Raw genomic sequence first — 16995 nt, forward strand, 5'->3', positions numbered from 1 at the left:
AAATGTCATGTCTTTGTATTGTTTCCTGGGGTGTCCCCATGAATAAGCTACAAAATGGTTTAAAGAAGGGTTAGCAGGAGGACGATAAAAAAAGCAAATGGCATTAATGGCTCACTCTGTAATGTGTTTTCTAATACCCCCAGGGTGTGCCTTGTGATCTCAGAGAATGTTACAAAGTCCTGGAAAGAAAATAATTTTAAATTCCTTTTAATAAAATAATGCAATATGGCTCTTTTCATAGGATGGGTAGAAAGGAGAATTCAAACAAGCAAGTCAGGGAGCGGGGACTCCCTAAGCCCAAGAGAGAATAAAGAACAGTTTATAGAAGGAAAGGAATCAAACATAAAATTAATGAATTTCTACTTAGATTTTTAAAAAGTATATTTAATCCTTCTATCTCAAGGATTTTCTTTCTTTAAAGATTTTGCCTTGGTAGCTATTACATTTGGCATATGGCCAAGATATTTAGTATTTGGAATGAAGAATCCTCAATAACATTTTTCATATAGCATAACGTTCTCTCATTTTGGAGCACAGAAAGTAAAAAAAAACCCTGAAATCTGACTTCACATTTTTCATCCCTAATACAGAATGCGTTCTCTTGAGAGTGCTAGACTGTTTAAAGAAGACATGCCAAACTAGTAAAATTACATGGATGTTATTTGTAACAACGACTCCACATTCTCAGTTCAAATGGTGTGGTGTAGGAGATTATAGATGTATGGCTTATAAAGAGTTATAAATCTTTGTTTATTTTATTAAACATTACGAGACATGCCCTGAGGATGACAGATCAATAATGGTCCTTGTGGTTTCCTGATGGAAGGCTGCAATTATTTTCTTCCATTACAACTTAAATGTAACCCAATTTTACTCATCTATCATCTTTATAATAGTAATAAAGAAACATTAGTGTATGTTTATTTTTCTGCCTATTCCTATTATCCCTTGTTTGCATCTTGTTTTGATTTTGTTTTCATTCAAAATTGTTCTAATTATTTTGCTTTCTTCCTTTGATGGCTCTGAGTGGTGACCCTTTAACTTTGGCACTCTTTGAAACGGAGATGGAAAATTACTACTTTAAGTTTCCTTTATTTTGGGAAGCAGTTGGCTACTCTTTGAATTTGAGTATAAATGATGTTTAAAAAGAAGGAAGCTTAGTACAAACAACCTATGAGGTTGACTTTTTCTGAAACTGCATTATCTACCAACACTTGAAGGCATAATATAACAAATTCTGTTAGCATAATCTTAACAGCATCATAGGTAGTTAGGATTAAAAGTCAGGGAAAGAAGCACATCTTATACCTTCCAGCCTGACTGTATAGTGCAATTCTGATTCAGCTGTCTTTCTACCGCCCGAACCACCACTACTCCCATCTCTCCTTTTTTACTTTTTCTTTTGGAACTATGAAGTCTTAAGGAGGACTTATACGAATTAAGCATTATGGAGGTAAGTCACTCATAAGAGTTAGTGAGGGAAGTAAAAGACCCTCATGAGCAACAGAACCACAATGTGCCTCTTTCAGAAAACAATCCAATAATTTGAATTTGACTTTCTTTATACAAATATTCCTTACAATAATAGCTCCTATTTATTATGTGCCAAGGACAAAGTTAGAGCCTTTATAAACACTATTGCACTTGTCCACATCATAGTCCTGCATGGAGGAAAATGGGTTCATATAGTTTAAATACAACTCTCATGGCCAGACAGAAAATCATGAGGTATAAGTTTGAACCCCGATCTTTTCAATTTCAGTCTTGTGCTGTTAGGCCATGATGCCTCCCAAAGAGCTAAATTTATGGTGATCTTATTGTGCCAGGTACTTTATTATCTCACATTTTTACAAAACCTTGGGAAGTAGGTATTGTTATCTGCATGTTATGAATGAGGAAACTGAGACTCTAAGAATTAAGTAATGTGGCAGAAGTTACCCAGCTGGTACAAAGGAAACCAGGACTTCCAACCAGGTGAGTATGGCACCAAATTGCATGCTTTTCCTGCTCAACTGATCAATTATTGGTCATTAAGATGACCAAGATATTGGTAAAAGTATTTGCTACAAGTCTACTTATATTCTGTCAAATGCTTATATACAGAGCAAAACTTTGATAGTGGGATTGCAAGAAAAAGTATAATGTCACAATTGTATTTTCTGGGTAGGTGAGAGCTATTTCAAGAGCCCTTTTTAATTTCAATTTTGGTTAAAAATCTTTCCAAAATGTGTAATTCTACTTCTATTAGTGAGTATACTATAATTTAGGAAACAGAATCTCTGCTGATTTGGGAACAAAAAATTCCTTCAAACAATATTGATTCTTATTTGGAGCAAACTGGGTCAATGTGTACTGATTCTAGTTCTTTCCTGGAATAACTGTTATATTACTACATTCTTTATGTGATACTGTTACAGATTCCAGTTAATGTGCTTAAAATGAAATTTGAATAGTTTATCCCCAAATAGAAGGTGAGGTGTTTTTTTTTTAATGCCCAAATTTGGGAATTTACAAAGTCTTCAATTATGAGGCATTTTCTCAGTTACTTTATTTTGAATAATAATGTGCTCTTTTAGGGAATACCCATTAGCCTAAGACAACTTCAATCAATACTAATTTAGGATTCTTATAGATGTCGAATGATGAATGGGTAAAAAAGGTAGTAAAGATATTTAAGACTAAAGATTTAATTATTTGTGGGTGTATAATCTCATAATTGTAAATATTGGATATCATTGTAAACAAATCCTTTAAGAATCACTTTCAAAAGCAACGGAGAAAATGATTACATTGTAGAGATCAAGAATATATTCTTACAGAACAGCTATTTTAATCAACATGAATGGATAATTACATGATACATTAATTACATTAATTATATTATACATTATATATTATTTATATATAAACAAACATATTAATTTTATTAATTATATTTAATGGATATTTAATTACATGAATGGATATCTGTGGCTTGGTATAAGTTTTCAGAAATAGTATCATTATACTGTTATGATTATATATAGCATCATCAAGTTATGAAGCACAAATAACTCAGAGGTGAAGACGATGTGCTCTGGAAACTACCAGATGACTCCAATAAAGATTTTAGTGATGTCATCATTATGAGATGATGTATATGAAAAGTTTGCACAGATGCTTTCATAAAACATGAGAGTAGAAAAAACAACATAATATATGACCTAAAATAAGCAAGTCAGGTCTGATATACCTGCTGGACCCTTAGACTCTAGAAGTCCCTTTCCTGGTGCTTTGTCTGATGCTGTGATAGAAAAGTGTTTTGCATAGGGCAGAAGCTCAAGGAGAACCCAGCTGTGCTCTCACACTGAGGACTGGGCAGAAGCCTTGGTGGAAAGTTACTGCTGCAGCTTTCTTAACTTTGTCCGCAAAGCACAATGGTCCCTTCATAAAGATCTGATTGATTAGACATATTAATAACAAAACTGTAATATATGTGCCTATTCACTAAACGTTATGCCAAAACAAAAACTCAGTTCCAAGAAATTGTTAGATGGGTCACCTGATGTCTTTGCCAAGTAAATTTGCCAAGACAAAATGGAGTTGTTGTATTGCTTTGAGTCTTTCCAAACATACTTGGTCTTGTAAATCATTTTGGTTTCGTGTGAGTAACAGCTCTGGGTGTCTTCATTTTATGATGAAGCTTGGAAATGATTGTATGCTGATTATTGGAACTATCTGAGGTTTTTCTGTGACATGTATATGAAAACCGAGAACGTGGGTAGTCTCATTCTTGGAATAATTTTGACCTTTAGTAACCAGAGAAGATAAACAGACAAATAAATAGAGGAGATTTGAAGGTATTTGTTTTTATGGAATTTGGCTAGTGTAAAAGCTGGCTTTCCTTGTAAGACTATGTTGGCAAGTTCTGTCTTGTTTCCCACAAGAATTTTTTGTGATGGGAGTGATAATGGTTTCAGGTGTGGCTGGTACATTTTGGGCATTTTTCCTGGGAGATAAAACTGACCTGAATTTCACTGGGTAACCCTGCCTTTTTGTTCCCTTTGGAACACTAAAAAAGTCAAAGAGGTAGGATAAAGTTCAGTTGTGTTTTGAGAATTCCTAGAATAGATAAATACTTTTACATAGGGGGCAAAATGTACAAAATAAAACAATGAGAATAAGATATCAATATATCCTTGTAAGGTAAAGTCTCTTTTTAATTTTTAACAGAACAAGATTTAAATAGCAAAGTCATGTGCTTTAGAGGCCCTGCAGGAATTCCTAATAGACTCTTTTTTAAACTTGTGTTTCTGAAGCAATTTATTGGATGCAGGAAAAGTGTTTTCTCTGAAATGCTATTAATATTACACTAATTCCAGGTTTCTAAAAGTCTTTTCATTTCCTTTCATTCTTTTGTATTTTCTAGCAAGAAGAGGCAACCTCATGAGGAATCCCATTGCTTCTCACAGATTTTGCAACATATATTAAATGTATTCACGGATAAATAAGTCTTAATTGGGATAAGTATGTATGTATGTATTTTATGTATATTCATAGACTGGAGGAAGAAGAAAGGGAAGTTAATCTTTAGTTCACCAAAAGACAGATTTATTTTCTCAAAAGTGTTTTTCTAACTTTATAAATAAATTACTTTGAGATTCCATCTGGAGAAGTATCCCAGACATTTCAGCAAATGTTTCTGAATTCATATGTCCTTGGTACCTTTCTGCAAATTATATACTTTTCTCTTATTGAGAACATGTTTAATATTCTTCCTGCTTACAATGATAACCTTTACTACTTAGACTAAAAACTGCTAGAGTAAGTGAGATATACATTTTCAAAGCCAAATTGCCTTTAGAAAAGATGTGCTATTTGTTCATCCAATTATGACCACTAGTGGTCATTACTTTAGGAGGCACAGCCTGGTCTATATGTTCAAATCCGGGCTGAAACCAACAAAGCCCAAGGCACAATAGACTCCCAATTTGATGCTCTTCCTCTAGCATCAAGTGATCTGACGACTAGCAGGAAAAATCCTCTAGTAGTAGTAGAAAAATCCTCTACTAGTAGTCTTTATTATATCTAAATCAAAGCAACAAAGAATTTCCCTAACACTTTCTGTCAAAATATCATTTCATGTAACTGCGATCATTAACCAAAAATATTTATATCTATAAATTTCAAATATCAACCAGGTTAAAAAGCACCAAATTAGAACGTGGTAGACACATGCCTATTAAAGCAGGAAGTCCATAAGTGAAGTCAAAATCTAAAGGAGAGATTTGAGAGCAAAAATTTCATATCTAGTTTTCTAATTTATTCATAGAAGTATATTAGCACACTTAAAAATGTTTTATATCTCAACATTTTAGAAGGGATTTTGTTTGTTTGCTTTTGGGTAAATTCCTTTAAGTATTGCTAAGAATATAGACCGCTTATTCATATATCAGTGAGCAAATGGGGGTCTCATAAAAAAGTCTGCAAAACCTACAAATTAACTTGAGCAACTTACTCTAAAAGTTGTAAAGATTGCATGGGATCTCAATAACTGTATTTCACAGGAACTGTTGTTGTATTAAAATTTATGTACATATTACCACAACTACTAAAACTTATATGAGAAATAAGTTTAATAATCTGAAAAATGATGGCAAACATGTAAACACAAATTGTAAAAATATTTTATATTTTCTTTTGGTAATCACATTAAATTTTTCTCAAGTTATGACTTACCTTTAAACGAAGATTCAATTTCTAAATTTTCTTGGAAAGAATTAGCAGATATTTTGGGTAAAAACCATTTACCAAGCACCAAAAAGCCTTTGATAGTCTTTTCTAGACTGATTATCAGTTCTGACTTTTACCACATAATATGTAAGTAGGGGACCTGTGGTGACTTACCCTGTTGAAGCAGTGTTCATGGTTGGGGCCATAAAAATGCTGGAGACATCTCACATTGTTTTTGTTGACAATCTTGTTGAAGAATTCATTGACATATTTCACAGGGAATGCACAGACGGCAGAGCGATTCATTGGTTCGGCAGAATCTGGCTTGCTTTGTGCAAATACCCCATAGAGAATGTCATCATTCAGGTTGGCACCTATTTGCTTAGCGAGCTGAGTCCCAGGCTTACTGACATATGCAGCTTGGAGAATATTGAACACTTCCTCCCTTGTGGATCTCTTTCTTCTCTTTTCTGTGAGAATACACTCCAGAGGCATTTCCATGTAGGAATGCAATCCAGAGTCTACAGAACAGAACCTGATTATTCTTGTGTGAAAAGTCTGAGCGTCGAGAGTTTCCCGTTGGACTGTCAAAAAGTAAATAAAATGGTTGCTTTCAAAGGCATGGACATACTTAATGGGGTAGGAATCTCGGAACTCAGGTAGAACATCAATATAGGACTGGTCTGTCAAAAACTTAAAACCATCTTGCGTTTCCTTTAGCCTTCTCACTGATATTGAATGCAATGAATGATCCGGAAGGTAAGAAGAATTTATGGTATTACCCACGAAGAAGTTGATGAACCGGTCCTTTTCAGACAGCAGGACTTTGGTTCCCAGCGCACTCACCACACAGTCAGGACACTGGCTGGGCTCTTCATCTACCTGTGGGGAGTACATGCAGTGAACCTCTGACTTGATGTCAGCGATATTATCAGGTGGAAGGACATGCCGCTGGCAGGTCCCTCTGTGGACACTGCCGCAGCTAATGAGTTGGTCATCATAATACGTGTCAACAAGCAGAGCCATGTTGATGTTATCTCTCCAAATGCCACCTGATAAATTGGCTTTGTGGCTGCAGTCCTGACATGGGAAACAATCTGGGTGTTCCAGCACGGGCCCAGTTTTGTACTCAGCAACCTTCCGAAGGTCTATGTCATTTAAAACATAAATGTAGTTAAGGGCACCCAGGTAAATGTGATGCTTGTGTAAAACGACATTCTGAATGGGTGTTTCCGCAGTGAAGTTAGGAAGCTGATATTGCATGTTCAAATTCATCGTGGACTTTACCAGTGCCTCTTTACACTCTCCCTTGCTCTTCTGCACCAAGGTAAACAGAAGCACAAGGATGCCAGGTGCAAGCACAGCAGGGGCCTTCATGGTGAGAAGTTTATCTGTCAAAACATGTTCAAGGCGAGAACAGTTTAGTTGTCACTAGAAACAGAGAAGAAACTGAAAGAACTTTACCAGTTAAATTATGAGAAATAAGTCTTCCTAACTGGAATTTTTACATTGAGTGAAAACAAAAAACTCTAGCTGGTTTCACATAAAGATGTATTGTGCAGTTGGATATGACTCTACACAGTTTAATTTTAGAACTCAACCCATGAACAAGTAATTTTAGAGACCCATTATGAGATGCAAACAATGTTCTGTATTAAGAACGATACAGCAACTAAGTTAGACTCATTCAGCAGTGAAATCAGAAACATAGCAAATTTCTTTCTTAACCCCTTGCTGGTTGTTTAATGTGGTTTAATATCTGTGGTTAATGACTAGGTTGATATTTAAACTTTCTCAGTCAAGTAAAGGAATTGTGGTGCAGATTCATTTATCCTAGAAATCACAGCAGGCATTGTTTCCTTGGGAGCATGTAGAATTACTAGGCTAAATTTAGCTTCCTTTTGGAAGAAAACAATCATAAATTCTAGAAGCAATATGATCACATGCTGTTATAGGATTTTTTTTGTGTGTGCAGAGGAAAGGTACAGTTATAATTTGGCTATAACTGACCTATTGTTTTGGATAGACAAATATTTAACTTAATGTAAGATCACTGGGAATGTAAAAACAGCAAGCTGAAAATGTATTAAATAAAATATCTTTAGGACTAAAGTCCTAGAATTATTTCTCAGGGAAAAACAACATATTGTTCATTACCAAGTCAAAAGCTATTTCGTTAAAAGAACATTATTTTTACATTCCATTGTATGCATGTGGACAGTCATTTTACTGGGAGACATGAGTGGATTTGTTATTCAGGTTTTAAAAACTTAATATGCACCTTATAACCATAGTGAGTTCTACTTATAACAGCTATAGGCTGTTGGTGGATTAGAAAGGAGACACATTAGAAGCAACAGAATTGAAATAATTATTACTTTTTTCCCTTTTAAAATGCATAATTCTGACAGGACAAAGGAATCCTCGAAAAACATACTAGGCGTTATAATTATGCCAAAGATTAACTCTAGGTCTACCAAACCACAACAGAATTCACTGAGTAACTAGTATGTACATGGCTTTGTGCTTACACTATGGAAAGTGGCAGGTGGCACTTACCTTTCAGTGAACCTATAGTGTGGTTGAGATAATATACATATGCAAATTACTATAATACACAGCATTATAATACCCTATATAGCACAAACCAAAAGCTAAAAGCCTCAAGAGAGAAAGGCATGGCTTGTACTTAGGATTACTATGATCACGATAAATACGAACAAGCCCAATATGTTGTGAGGTCCAGAAGAGAAAGGCCAATGTCTGTTTGGCTTATCATTCTATCTCAAGGACTTGACACAGAGCCTCGAACACAGTAGGTGTTTAAATTTATGTTGGATAAATGAGTGAATAAAAATTAAACAATAAGTTCGAAGCCAAAGAATAGATTAGTATAGTAGCCAGAACTTGAAAGCAAATCTTTTGACTCAAAAATCAAAGATAATTTTACTCTATTAGATTGTTAGGAATTATAGGCATTATTTAATAGTTTTGAGTAGGAGAGTCATATAAGCAAGGTTTTACTCTGGGCAATTGATCTTGAGGCAAAGTGGCTTAGAGTCGGGAGAACCTGGTAATGGGAAGACCAGATGACAGGCTATTATTATAGGCATAACGAGGTAATAAGCGCCAGAACGAAGATGGCTGCCCCAAGAATAGAAAGGAAGGAATGAATGAGAGACATCTTTGAATAAAAAGATTTGATACCTAAATTGGTGGATACACAAAGGATAAGGCAAAGATAACTAGCATCATCTGAGGAAAAGTGGAAAAAGTTGTAAAACCACAGTAGTTAGTAGGATGAAATTAGGCTAAAGATCAAGGAATATGGTAAGTTGGTATTAAATATATTAACTTTGATACATTATTGAGGAATGAGTGAAAATGTTCTGCTACAGGGATGACTAGTAGGGTTTACTTTGTTCACCAGGAAGCAGATGGCTGGAATAAGTGAAGACTGAAGATTCCAAGCAGACAGAGCATTTGTGCCAAGCAATAGGGAAGAATAATGAGAAAGGTTTTGAAGAGAAGCCTGCCCTTCCTGAGAAAGCAGCACGATTGGGTGACACACTGTCCATCTTGGATGAGACAGTGGCAAGAAGAAGCATGAGTACCAAGTGTCTGCCAGAACTTGATCTTAGTGGAATGATTAGGATTCTATTCAGGAAACAAATAAACTTTGCATGTTATCTGCACAGAGGTGATGATTATAACCAAGAATCAGTATGTTCATGGAGGGACAAGATGAAGGAAGACAAGGCAAATGAACCAGGTCTTGGTTACCTGCACTGGAGAAACAAATGAAGGAATCAAGGAAGATAAATTCAGGGAGGCGTCAAGAGAGTCAATATTCCACTGTATCAAAGAAGGCAAGCGAGGATCTCAAGAAAGTGCACGTGGTCCACACAAACGCTCCTATTGACCTTCAAAAGAATAGTTTCAGGAGATTCAATAGTGGTATCAGATGCTAAATTGCAATGGGATGTGTGAAGAGGAAGTACAATGTTTGTCAGAGGAAGGACAAGCAGACGGCAGTATCAGGATCAGGAGGACTTTATTTTTAAATTGCAGGAAAGCCATATGATTATTTGCAGATCTTCTTTGCTTCTACTAACATTTGTTGGGTATCTATTCAGAGCTAGGCACTGGAGTAGGTTCTGGGAACACAGAAACACAGTGCCTTTCCCCGGGAAGCTCATAGTCACTTGGTGGAGGGACTGAGAGACAGAAAATATGGGAGGAAACCAGGAAATGATGCCACAGTTGAGTTTTGAAAGAGGTTGAGGAGTGGAAATTTCTAATGGAAGAGCAGTTTGTGCAAAGATATTTGGCAGGACAGAGCAGAGGAGGCAATCAGGACAAATACAAGTAGTTGAGCCTAGAGAAGAGGGAAAAATGGCAACTGAGGGAAAAAGAGGGTCATAAAAATTGTTGTAGTAATACTGCAAGGGATCAAACAGAGGCATTTCCAAGAGCCCTGAAACATAAGAGAGGTCACTTTTCCTGAGACAGTAGGAAAGGATGAGAAGTCAGATAAAGATATAGGGACATTTAAGGAGTTCAGGGCATATGATCTCAATGTTCTAAAAATGAATTAGGAGGAATTCTCATTGTGGCTTAGTGGTTTAAAGACCCAATGTTATTTCTGTGAGGATGTAGGTTCCATCCCTGGCCTTGTTGATCAATGGGTTAAGGATCCAGCATCGCTATAAACTGCAGCATAGGTCACAGATGTGGCTCAGATCTGGTGTTGCTGTGGTCATGGCATAGACCCCAGCTGCACCTCTGATTTGACGCCACCCTGGCCCAGGAACATTCATATGCCAAGGGTGGGGTCATAAAAATTAAAATAAAATAAAATAAAATAAAATAAAATAGGGTATATGACCATCTACTGAAATTGATGGTTATAGAGGAGTAACGAGGGACTTCAGAGTGAAGGAGGAGGTTTAGAGTATCTAAAGCAGGGCATGCAAACTGAGGTCAACAAGAAATGAAAGAAAGGATTGTAGAGTAGCTTTGAGGATTCCTTGAAGTTAAGAGACAATGTATATGATTTTTTCTTAACATTCATGAGATATGGGAGAAACCTAAGGAAGAAGGTCAAGGACAAAGTGATTTTCATGATCCAAATGAAGGCATCTGATTGGCTAGAAAACTATAGTTGGGCCAGAAGGCAAAGTTAAGCTTCATTAAGGTAAAATAAAAGTAACATGTGTTGAGTGCTTGCTAGGCATTCTGTTAAATCCTCTTATTTGCTCTTCATAAACACCCTGTGAAGTAGGAAGTATTATTATTCTCCATTTATAGATGAGCATTGCCAAAAGTCACACAGTTAGTACCGGATTCAATCCCAAGCCTGGCTGACAGGAATCTGTCCAGGCTGTTGAATGCTTCACTCACACTGAAGCAGTTTCCTGAGCTAAGAGGGAGAGTGCATGGCAGCAGAAGTTAGAGCTCTGGTTCCAGCCCTTTCCCTCTCTGGCTATGTGACTTCAGGCAATTCATCCACCTCTGAGTCCCAGGGTCCAATAGCTTCACATGACTATTTTTAGTATCAAAAGAAATCTCCTCTTTGAAAGCACTTTTATTGTTACATAGCGCATATAAATATAAATGAATATATATGTAATCTTATTATTTTCATATACAATTCTATTTTGAAATGTATTAGAAAATTTTTGGTGCTGGTAGGGGAGCAGAGGAAAAGAAAAGGATTTGGGACAAGTTGAAGAAAAGGATTTGGGATAAGTTGTCCTATTAGAAGACAAATACAAACTACAGACTCCAAATGTTATCTAAACCTAAATGGTGTGGAAAAATTAAATGCATTTCTCAATATGGTATCAGGATACCTTCTAAAATTCAAAACATTAGCCTAATATGTAATTTATCACCATATTTTATCTAGAAAAAATAATAAGGAAAGAAAATAAATGAACTGTTACTGCCAAAATTAAAAAAAAAAGCATTACAACAGATTTGCATCTTAATTAATGCCCATTAATGCAGTGTGGAGGAGAACGACTTTTTTCTTCTAGGTGTTTTTGATCATATCAAAATGATCTTCAAAAAAAAATCTTAGGTACTATATTAGATTATGTTCTAAAAATAAGGTTCATATGGTAAGGCTGGTACATAAGTTGCTCACGGTACTAAACCTCAGTTAATTAGAATCTAAGAAAATGTACAAATGTATTAATGGGCTTTTTTGTTATCTCACTTGATGAGATGGCAAATCCTAAGAAAACCAGTAGGGAAGGAGGATTTTTTTCTATTTAAGGAAAAAACCCTACAGAATACCCCTGGAGTTAGTAACCCAGTCTCCTATACCTCCTTTACATTTTCTTGATAGCAAAGTAAAGCTATTTTTCAGCGTGAAAAATCAAAGAAAGGCTAATAAAATTTTTTATTAAAGCAAAAATATAGGACTAAGACCCACTGTCAACAATAGAAGTTTTAATTAAAATAGGGGTTTCTGTTTAACTCTTAGATAATGACAAAACTTAAACATTTTATTTCTTTGATTAGTCTAATTAATTAAGGCCTTCCCCATTAACAATGGTGTGTGTTGGTCAGATGAGATCTTTTCTAGGAAATGTTTGTGTCCTTCACAAGGAATAGAGGAATACTTTCAGAGGTATTGCTGTTGAACTATGCACCCTGATGACACTGCAGTTAACTGAGTGAGAGCTGAGTGATCAAGTCCACAGGCTCTGGAGACCGAATACAGGGTTTGAATCCACTCAGTCTTTGTGACTTTGGGTAAATTTTTCTGAGCCTCTATTTTCTCATCTGAAATATAGGAGTGATTATAGTACCTGTTTCACCGATGATTGCTCTGAGGATTCAATGAGTTAATGCATATAAACCACTAAGAGCAGTGTTTGGCACATAGTAGGCTAATAACGATTCTCTCTTATTGTTTGTTCTAGCCCACAAAAAATACTTTTTAGGCATCTACTATGTTTCAGATACTGTGCAGAATGCTGAATATACAAAAATAAATAAAACACTTTCTGTCAGTGAGATCTCAGACTAGTAGGGGAGGCAGACTAACAGACCATAGCTTAAACTCAATGTGGAAAGGTCTAAAGGATCCCCTCAAGGGGAACTTAACCAGGCTAGCGGAGTCAGGCAGGCTTACCAATCAATCAGTCCTGGTCCTTTTCTCACAATGCATTCACAATATTGATGCTCAGCATGGGAAGTGGGGGGGAAGCAGGTGTTAGTTGTGGCAGTTCAGCTAAACAGCTGTATGACCCAAAGCCAGTCATCTAACTCCTTTGGCCTTAGCTGCTTCCTTATTTGTAAAATTATAGTGTTGAACAAGTTGTGTGCTGGAGCACTCCTGAACTGGCTAAAGATAGCCTATCATGTGCATCTCTTTCCAGCTTGTGTTTAGTGACCTCATCTTGGTAGCTTAAATTCCGCCATGTTGAGAGTATCTACATGATAGAAATTGGCAAACACTACAATTCAGGCTTCCCCCCACCCCCCGGAGGGATGGTTATTAAATACTTATAAGTGTACTCCCAGGTTGAAAAAATGAACTCTAAAGTATTTTCCATTTCTAATAATTTTGAACTCTGAGATTGTTTGTCTACAATTATATTTTACTCTGATACCATTGAACTGGCATATATTGCTTTGTCTATCCATATCATCTGCCAGAGCAGGCTGTGTGAGCAATTTTAATATTTATATTGGAAGTGACTTCAGAAATACTTTCATCTTTCATATATTTTTGCCTTGATATATTTATTCCTGTGATGTGCTTGGAACAGGCTTTCAATATAAAATGTCTTTTTACTGTTTGTTTTTTCTTTCTTTTTTTCTGAAATATTGCTGGCCATTTAATCAACTTTGAGTTCCTTACTGAAAGGAACACGTAAAGATGATTCAAAGAGACTGACTAATTCATTCTTTCAAAATGTCATGCACATAGCAGGTGAAACTGAATCATTCATAAAACATTCCTTTATTTCTTTTCACTTGATAGTTAAGATAAGCTCACTGGAAAAACATTTCCTGGGAGTGATTATCTCAATAGTACCTTGGTCATTAAGCTATTGGTATTTAGGAGTATTTCCTTTAAAGAGGACTGCTCTACTAGCAACCAATATCAGCTCAGCCTAACCATAAGACCAGCTACTCAACTCTGTCATCAGTCTACCTCTAGTTTTCTCATGTAGCTAGCTTACACTGATCTTTTCTTGCCCTTCCTCATCTAGAAATACATTAATTCTCTAAAGATTTACGAGTACTACCCACGCCTATCATCACTACTACCGACACCATCATCGTCCTCATCAACAGAAATCTGCCTCAAAGAACACATGTGTGGTGTATGCAAGTACTGATACTTCATCAAAAAAACACAACAGGTATCATGGAATATGTTTTGTAAGAGAAACTACCTAAACATTGACAAAGTTAACTTTATTTTCGTTAGGAAGTGATTTTCTTAGAAATCATAATATTTTTTGGAGTTCCCGTCACAGCTCAGTGGTTAACGAATCCGACTAGGAACCATGAGGTTGTGGGTTTGCTCCCCGGCCCTGCTCAGTGGGTTAAGGATTTGGCTTTGCTGTGAGCTGTGGTGTAGGTTGCAGACGCGGCTCGGATCCCTCGTTGCTGTGGCTCAGGTGTAGGCTGGCAGCTACAGCTCCGATTCGACCCCTAGCCTGGGAACTTCCATATGCTGTGGGAGCGGCCCTAGAAATGGTAAAAAGACAAAAAAAAAAAAAAAAGAAATCATAATATTTTGTAACTATATAGATAGTACTTCACAGTTTATAAGATGCTGCCAATTACATCCTCCCTTCTAATCTGCATGTTTTCTTAGAAGGTAAGCATTATTCTTGTATTTTCAGGGAAAACCATCATGGGGAAAACAGGGGAAACACCCATGATTTCATGACAAAACTGAGATTCAAGGAGGGTAAAACAGTACATAAAATATGATAAACACAATCTAGTTCTTATGAATGTATTACGATTTTTTTAAAAAAGTAGGATGCTTACTTGAACTGTTTCAAATTATTTGCATTTCCTGGGAGAGATTTTTGTTCTAAAGGCACAATATTTTAGTAAACACCTTTTTTTTTTTCACTTGGCCAGCTTCCACTATCTCTACTCCTAGCAACTCTTTTGAAAGCCCTCCCCTATCTAATGGGACTGGTCAATCATATGGCCTATCTCCTTACCACAAGGTGCTTACAAACCAGGCTGGCTTCTCCTTTGACCCAGAACTTGGTCAGGGGTGAGCATGTGAATAAAGCAAGGCCAATCAGTCTTTTGGGGTTTAATAAAGACATTAGGAGGGGAACTCTCTCCATCAAAAATCACAAGCAGTAAAGATGATTTAACTTGGGGAGTCTGATGACCATCTTTGCCACTGTGTGGAGAAAGCCTGCTTGAGCATGAAAGTGACCCAAGGAACAGAGAATGTTAGACATGGAGAAAGGCTACAAATGCTGTTTTTGGAGCATATATCCACCGTGTCTTCCACTGATGAGGACCAGTACATTTTTTCTTTCCTCCTTTATTTCTCTTTTTTTTTCATCAGCAGTTTCTGCAATTCTTTCATTTCTCACACCTGAAAAAGTCATGACTAAACAATGTCCACTCGAAGATTCTACAAACTTGTGAATTCAAACACAAAATTAAGTGCATGAGAGAAATTTAATGAAAATATTCAAGTAACTGGAAAAGATGGCTTCTTTATTTACTTGAGTAAATACTTTAAACATTTCACTTTGCATTTGGAAACATATCTACTAGTTAAAATTTCTGAGGTGCTATACTAGTTTTTTTTTCCCTGCTCTGTAGGAAAAAAAAATCTTCTACAACATTTACTTAACATAATCTTAAGAAAGAAATAATGTATCTAAGTGAAGAGTCAAGACATAAAAACTAGAAAACATTTCAATCCTGCTTTTAGGTATATAAAAGGGATTTATGATGATGGAAAATGGCCGAGGCCCCACATTAAGGAAATTACAGTCATAAAAATAGTCATGGCTAAATCTCTAGGAGGACTTGCCAGAGTGAAATCCTAAGGAAAATTCTTAGCTTTTTCTATATTTATATTATTTCCATTAATTTTAAAAGCAGACCCATAAAAACAAAGTTAAAGAAAGATGATCCCAAACAGAGATTCCTGATGGCATTTCAAATACTGTATTTATAAACACTCACTACTTAGGAAAAGTCATATTATAATCATAGAATATTAATCAAATATTTGTGAGCTCCCATTGCATACTATGCCCTCGTCTAGATACCGAGAGTTTCTACCCTCAAAAAGTGTGTAATGCAGATGACATGATACTACATACAGAAAACCATAAGGACTCAATCCCAAAACTACTTGAACCGATCAACAAATTCAGCAAAGTATCAGGATATAAGATTAACATTCAGAAATCAGCTGCATTTCTGTATAATAACAATGAAATATTAGAAAAGGAATACAAAAATACAATACCTTTTAAAATTGCACCACAAAAAATCAAATACCTGGGGATACAACTGACCAAGGAGGTAAAGGACTTATATGCTGAGAACTATAAAACATTAATCAAGGAAATTAAAGAGGATTGAAAGAAATAGAAAGATATTCCATGCTCATGGGTTAGAAAAATTAATATTGTAAAAATGGCTATACTGCCCAAAGCAATCTACAGATTCCATGCAGTCCCTATCAAATCACCCATGACATTTTTCACAGAACTAGAACAAACAATCCAAACATTTATATGGAACCACAAAAGACCCAGAATTGCCAAAGCAATCCTGAGAAACAAAAACCAAGCAGGAGGCATAACTCTCCCAGACTTCAAGCAGTATTACAAAGCCACAGTCATCAAGACAGTGTGGTACTGGTACCAAAACAGACATATAGACCAATATAACAGAATAGAGAACCCCAGAAATAAACCCAGACACCTATGGTCAATTAATCTTTGACAAAGGAGGCAGGAACATAAAATGGGAAAAAGAAAGTCTTTTCAGCAAGTACTGCTGGTAAACCTGGACAGCTGCATGCAAATCAATGAAACTAGAACACACCCTCACACCATGCACAAAAATAAACTCAAAATGGTTTAAAGACTTAAATATAAGACAAGACACCATCAAACTCCTAGAAGAGAACATAGGCAAAACATTTTCTGACATCAACCTTATGAATATTTTCCTCAGGTCAGTCTCCCAAAGCAACAGAAATAAGAGCAAAAATAAACCCATGGGACCTAATCAAACTGAAAAGCTTTTGCA

General features: G+C 36.0%; 1 protein-coding gene across 3 annotated transcripts in view; it reads right to left on the reverse strand.

Moving 5' to 3' along the window:
• Positions 1–16995, reverse strand: part of MET (MET proto-oncogene, receptor tyrosine kinase) — a 115219-nt gene that overhangs the window by 79398 nt on the left and 18826 nt on the right. For 2 of the 3 annotated variants that reach the window (XR_014833220.1, XM_021078532.2), the window contains exon 2: positions 5887–7103. Coding sequence is in view for 2 of the 3 variants with exons in the window: in XM_021078532.2 (XP_020934191.1) it covers positions 5887–7089 (1203 nt within the window). In the remaining variant the exon portion in view is untranslated. 3 annotated transcript variants of the gene reach the window in all.

This window comes from Sus scrofa, chromosome 18 (genome assembly GCF_054392235.1).
Source record: "Sus scrofa isolate SSC_HxYL_T2T_F1_AM1 chromosome 18, Sscrofa_HxYL_maternal_Yorkshire_Landrace_v2.0, whole genome shotgun sequence".
Classification (NCBI taxonomy): domain Eukaryota; kingdom Metazoa; phylum Chordata; class Mammalia; order Artiodactyla; family Suidae; genus Sus; species Sus scrofa.